Source organism: Chelmon rostratus, chromosome 7 (assembly GCF_017976325.1).
Source record: "Chelmon rostratus isolate fCheRos1 chromosome 7, fCheRos1.pri, whole genome shotgun sequence".
NCBI classification, from domain to species: Eukaryota; Metazoa; Chordata; class Actinopteri; order Chaetodontiformes; family Chaetodontidae; genus Chelmon; species Chelmon rostratus.
Window position 1 is genome coordinate 19,200,280 of NC_055664.1, and position 6,034 is coordinate 19,206,313.

General features: G+C 41.7%; 1 protein-coding gene across 1 annotated transcript; it reads left to right on the forward strand.

Moving 5' to 3' along the window:
* The first annotated feature begins 952 nt into the window (after window positions 1-952).
* On the forward strand, window positions 953-5,042 carry LOC121609333 (extracellular calcium-sensing receptor-like). The gene is made up of 9 exons (XM_041940929.1): window positions 953-1,098; window positions 1,365-1,659; window positions 1,819-1,905; window positions 2,117-2,386; window positions 2,670-2,876; window positions 2,991-3,266; window positions 3,610-3,837; window positions 3,935-4,058; window positions 4,132-5,042. The coding sequence occupies exons 1-9, from the start codon at window positions 989-991 to the stop codon at window positions 5,040-5,042; spliced, it is 2,508 nt and encodes an 835-aa protein (XP_041796863.1). The 5' UTR covers window positions 953-988.
* Window positions 5,043-6,034: the final 992 nt, after the last annotated feature.

Sequence of the window (6,034 nt, forward strand, 5' to 3'; positions counted from 1 at the left end):
TTTGACCCCCCCCCCCCCTCGAACTTCCTTCCCCCACCCACATGTGCAGGTGTTACAGTCTTGTTATGATGTCTTAAATGTTGCTTGTGCTAAGGTGTTTTTTTTACCAAGCCCACACTGTGCCCCTCAATGGGCACAGTCTGAGATTAGCTTTTTTTTTTTCTCCTCTCCCTCCCCTCCTGTTTTCATTTGTTTTTCATCTAAGTAAGCGAGGCGCCGCCCTGCTGGTTGCATCATGGTTCTCCTGTCCCTGTCTTCCCATGTCAATTATTTGTACTGTCTTTTGTGCCATTGTGTCCTCTGGGACGGTGTAACTGAACAGAATTTCGTTGCACTTGGAAACTTGTGTGATGACAATAAATGATTCCTGATTCCTGATTCCTGAAAGGTCTAGTGAAGTAATCTGTCTTGCACACATTTCTACAGAACTGATCACACCTCATATCTCCCAAATGCTGTGTGGTGCTGCCAGACAGACACAACAGCCCTCCATGAAACAGCCGCAATGAAGGGAAAAATAGAATACCAAATGCCTTAGTATGCTGCACCTCGTGGACATTTGGTAATGTCCATTTGATATGATGTTGAAAAACATGAAGGATGCAAGTTTCATTAGACCTCCATCATAAGGGTAAATCATAACTTTAATTTTGTTTGAAAAATTTGTGCATATGGTCTCACTGCTATGCTATTAACTGAATATCAAATGAAGTGCATTTTAGACCCCACCCCTACTTTTACTATGCCCTAAAGGGTGGTGCACAAGACTGAACAATACTGCAAATCAATAAAAGGACCTGACAGCATGAAAACTTAGGTCAAGGTCAGAAAAGGAGTATAGATGAGGAAGGCCATGTGGGCATGTGCAAAGATCATCTTGCTCTCACTCGTGTATTTCATGTTGTTGTATTGCTACCCTTTTTCTGCTGTGACCTCCCCTCTTTATTCCTCCCTATGCCAGTTACAGGGACAGTTTCATCTAAATGGGATGCACAAGGCTGGAGATGTGATTTTTGGTGGGCTATTTCAGGTCCACTTCTTTTCTGTCTTTCCTGATCTGTCTTTTATCTCAGAACCACAACCGCCTACCTGCCATGGGTGAGTCTATCAGGCAAACAGCAAAAATGAGAAACTGGGGAAAGTCAGTCCCATTGGCGGAGTATATTTTTTATAATCAGTTATTACATTGTATATTTATGCCATTTTAAACATCTAACATTTTTGTGTGTTTTATATAAATGTTGCAAAACTTTGTTGCTATTTAACGACCTTATTGTTTCCAAAATCTGCAGTTGTGCAACATAAATGTTTACACAGTTACTGTATGTTGTATTTTTCAATAGCAGTACTGTTTCTTGTGTTAGTTTTGATGTTCTAGGATTCAGGCAGGCCCAGACCATGGCCTTTGCTATTGATGAGATCAACAGAAACTCCAACCTGCTACCTAATGTGACTCTGGGATACAGTCTTTATGACAACTGTGTCAAACTAGGAATTGGATTCCGTGCAGCACTGTTATTAGCCAGTGGTCAAAAGGAGCAGTTTATATTAGAGGATACCTGTATAGGAGCCCCACCAGTCCTAGGGATTGTGGGTGATTCTTCCTCAACACGATCCATTGCCATCTCCACTGTCTTTGGTTTGTACGGAGTACCTGTGGTAAGATTTCCATCTTACCATTTAAGAACAATTTTGAATCACTTTAATTTCAAATGTAATGTTTGTTGTGAACATGCAGTAACGAACCATTAAAGGTAGAAAGAGCTGATCAAGGCGCGCTCCATGTTTTTCAGTTTGTACAATCTGTGTCTTTCACAGGTGAGTTATTTTGCCACATGTTCCTGCCTGAGTGACCGGCAAAAGTTTCCATTCTTCTTTAGGACAATCCCAAGTGATTCTTTCCAGGTAATCCGTGTAAAATGAAAATTCATGAAAAACTGAAATGTATTTTTGTTAAACATTTCTTCGCAGCAAAGTTCCTTCACTGCAATGAAAAATACATTCTTTTAAAGGCGACAATTAAATGTAATGCACTGTTAACCATATTAAAAGCAGGTTTTCCAGTGAAATAATTTTACAACCTGTGCATTAATTCATTCACTCTGTATTCATTTAGGTGCGTGCTATGATTCAAATTCTAAACCGCTTTGGCTGGACTTGGGCAGGTCTGCTGGTCAGTGATGATGACTATGGACTCCATGCTGCCCGATCCTTCCAGTCTGATCTGGCTCAGTCTGGTGGAGGTTGTCTGGCCTACCTAGAGGTTTTGCCTTGGGGCAATGACCCACCTGAACTTACAAGGATTGTGAATGTGATGAAGAAATCCACAGCTCGAGTGGTCATTGTTTTTGCGCATCAGAGTCACATGATTAATCTCATGGAAGAGGTTGGACATGAAATCCAGATGAATTATAAATTGATACAGATTATATCAATACAGAAGTTAGAATATAACTGAATAACTCACACCTTTTGTTTGTAAGGAGAGTTTTACAGTGAGAACATTTACTCAGACAAATTTCATGAAACTCATGTTGTGATTACATCCATCACTTTGGTAATAACACTGTCTAAAACAAAGGATTGCAGCAAGTGTGTATAATTCAGAAGAATAGACAGTACTTTAGTGGCATGAATATATGAACTTATATATTTGGTTTCATGCACAGGTGGTGAGGCAGAATGTGACAGGCCTGCAGTGGATGGCCAGTGAAGCCTGGACAGCAGCTACTGTGCTCCAGACCCCCCACCTCATGCCATACCTGGGTGGCACTCTGGGCATCGCCATCCGTCGAGGAGAAATACCAGGGCTCAGGGAATTCCTCCTACAAATACGTCCTGACCAACACCACAACAACAGCAATGGAAATAGCATGGTGAGAGTTTAACCATGTACTCCCACAATTCACGATAATATATTGGCATGATTCATAATGCCAATATATTTTTCTTGCCGTTATTCAAAAGACACTGTGTTGAATTTATTTCAGGTAAACCAGTTTTGGGAACACACATTTCAGTGCAGATTTGCTCCACCTCCAGCAGGTTGGGTGGAAGCTGGGGGAATTTTATGCACTGGACAGGAAGATCTAGAGGATGTGGAGACAGAGTTATTGGACATTTCAAACCTCAGGCCAGAGTATAATGTGTACAAAGCTGTGTATGCTCTGGCGTATGCCCTTGATGACATGTTGAAGTGTGAGCCAGGGAGAGGGCCTTTCAGCGGGCACAGCTGTGGCAATCTGAAAAGACTGGAGCCATGGCAGGTGTGACATCACTTTACACTGTATATATTACTAAATCCTACACTGCAGTATTTCTTGCAGACTAGCTTTAAGGTTGAATGATTGAATACAAAACTGTTAGATTATTAATGGCAAGGTGTCTCAAAGATAACTGAAAAAGATTATCCCTTCATTTGGTCAGAGACAACAATATCTCGTCACTAGGTTTACAGAGATGTGACTCTACTTTAGAAAAAATGTTTTGTTAGAATTGTTTATGTCTTCAAATGTTGTGTGCAGTGCAGTGTGCAGTTTGAGTATTTAATACCACTGTGTTGATCATGTTCACATATGATTCCTCTATCCCTTGTTTTGACATGCACAGCTTGTGTATTACTTGGAAAAAGTCAACTTCACCACCCCATTTGGTGATCAAGTGTCATTTGATGAGAATGGTGATGCCTTACCAATATATGATATCATGAACTGGCTGTGGCTTCCTGATGGAAGAACTGAAGTTCAGAATGTGGGTGAGGTGAAGAGGTCGGACTCCAAAGGTGAAGAACTCACAATTGATGGAGACAAAATCTTCTGGAACTTCGAATCAAAAAAGGTTACATTTGATTTTTTAGACAAATTTTTTGACCAAAGTCTGACTCATTGTAGCAGTGTAAGTTAATATCGAAAGACACTAATATTACTCCCTATAGCCACCGCGGTCAGTGTGCAGTGAGAGCTGCCCTCCAGGTACCCGCATGGTTAGAAAGAAAGGGGAACCTGAGTGCTGTTTTGACTGCATCCCTTGTTCTGAGGGAAAGATCAGCAATGACACTGGTTGGTATTCAGTTTTAAACATTGTAGTTTGGAGATATAAACAAGTACTTCAAGACTTTCCATGTTTTCATAGACTCCACTGAGTGCACCAGTTGTCCAGAGGACTTCTGGTCCAGCCCCCAGCGTGACCACTGTGTTCTGAAGAAAACAGAGTTCCTCTCCTACCATGAGCCTCTGGGTATCTGCTTGACTGCTGCATCATTGCTGGGCACATGCATCTGTGCTGTTGTCCTGGGGATCTTTATTTATCATCGCAGAACACCTATCGTACGAGCCAACAACTCAGAACTTAGTTTCCAACTATTGCTGTCACTTAAGTTGTGTTTCCTGTGTTCACTGCTGTTTATCGGCCGTCCCAGGCTGTGGACATGCCAACTGAGACATGCAGCATTTGGGATCAGCTTTGTGCTTTCTGTCTCATGCATCCTCGTGAAAACCATGGTGGTTCTGGCTGTGTTCAAGGCCTCCGAGCCAGGAGGTGGAGCCAGTCTGAAGTGGTTTGGTGTTTTGCAGCAGAGGGGGACAGTTATTGTTCTTACTTCTATTCAGGCAGGAATTTGCACCGCCTGGCTTGTTTCTTCCTCACCAGCTCCTCATAAAAACACTCAATACCACAATGATAAAATAGTTTATGAATGTGAAGTTGGGTCCACAGTTGGATTTGCAGTGTTACTTGGTTATATTGGCTCACTTGCTATCATCAGTTTTCTGATTGCATTTATATCAAGGAATCTTCCAGATAGTTTCAATGAGGCCAAACTCATCACTTTCAGCATGCTGATCTTCTGTGCTGTATGGGTGGCCTTTGTCCCATCTTATATCAGCTCACCAGGCAAATACGCAGATGCAGTGGAGGTGTTTGCCATCCTGGCCTCCAGTTTTGGTCTCTTGGTGGCACTGTTTGGACCTAAATGTTACATAATCCTGCTGAGACCAGAGAGGAACACGAAAAATGCGATCATGGGTCGGGGCATTGAATCATAAAAACTGCATTTGAATTCTTTTTTTCTATTCAATACAAAAATGCAGGCATTACACAACAGTGTGAGTTTTCGCACTGCAAGTTAACCTCTGATCTCGTTAAGCTACACATTACTTTTTTTGACTGAATTATGCAGACAATTTGGGTTCATCTGATGTGATTACATGCATTTATTTTCGACAGGGCTGGAGCTGATATGGACTTAAAGATTTTTATTTATTTATTTATTGCCCGCCAAATGCAAGAAGCTCTTGAGCTCACTGAGAAACTATTTAGGTGTTGCATTCACATTAGGTTTAGGTCAAGATCATGGTTTAGTACTTCCTTGCGAAAATAAACATTGACTTTTTCCTTCACAAAGGAGCCAGAGCCTGGTCTTTTGTGTGAAAGTACACCAGTGTCATCCCAAGGCTGCTTATGTGACTCTTCATACTCTACATTTGTCCTTTGCTCCTGTCATTACCGCCCCCTGCTAGTACTGCACATTTATACATGTGTGTCCTTTTCTCACCTATACAAGGCAAGAAGTGAATGACACGCTATCCTCTTGTGGATGAGCAGGTCTATTACACACTTTGGCATGAGACAGGGCTGAAACATTAAATGTCACACTGCCAGTCCTAAAAGTACGGAAGCCGAGAACGGCCAGGTCCGTCTAAATTTTTTTTTTCCCGTTTTCTAGTGATAACAAATTAATTATTTCATTATCTCAAGATAACAAAGACCGCTTTCCCGTGATAACGAATTAATTATTTAGTTATCTCGAGATATCAAAGGCCGTTTTCCCGTGATAACGAATTAAATGATTTGGTTCTCGGCTTCCGTATAGCCTACACACAGAGCCTCCAACAGGACGGCGGTTAATTTGATGACAAGGGAACACAGAGCTGAGGTGGATTTCTTGCCGAGTTTGGCTCCAGACTACTCAGAGTTGAGTCAGGAGAGAAGAGTGCTCACAGAGCTAACATTAGCGCCGACGCTGATAACTTTATGT

What these genes read in the sequence shown, in the direction of transcription:
- LOC121609333 (XM_041940929.1), top strand. Translation starts at nt 989, where the DNA reads ATGCACAAGGCTGGAGATGTGATTTTTGGTGGGCTATTTCAGGTCCAC. An exon ending in TGATTAATCTCATGGAAGAG is followed by an intron (nt 2,387 to 2,669) that starts GTTGGACATGAA and finishes TTTCATGCACAG; the next exon opens with GTGGTGAGGCAGAATGTGAC. An exon ending in ACAGCAATGGAAATAGCATG is followed by an intron (nt 2,877 to 2,990) that starts GTGAGAGTTTAA and finishes AATTTATTTCAG; the next exon opens with GTAAACCAGTTTTGGGAACA.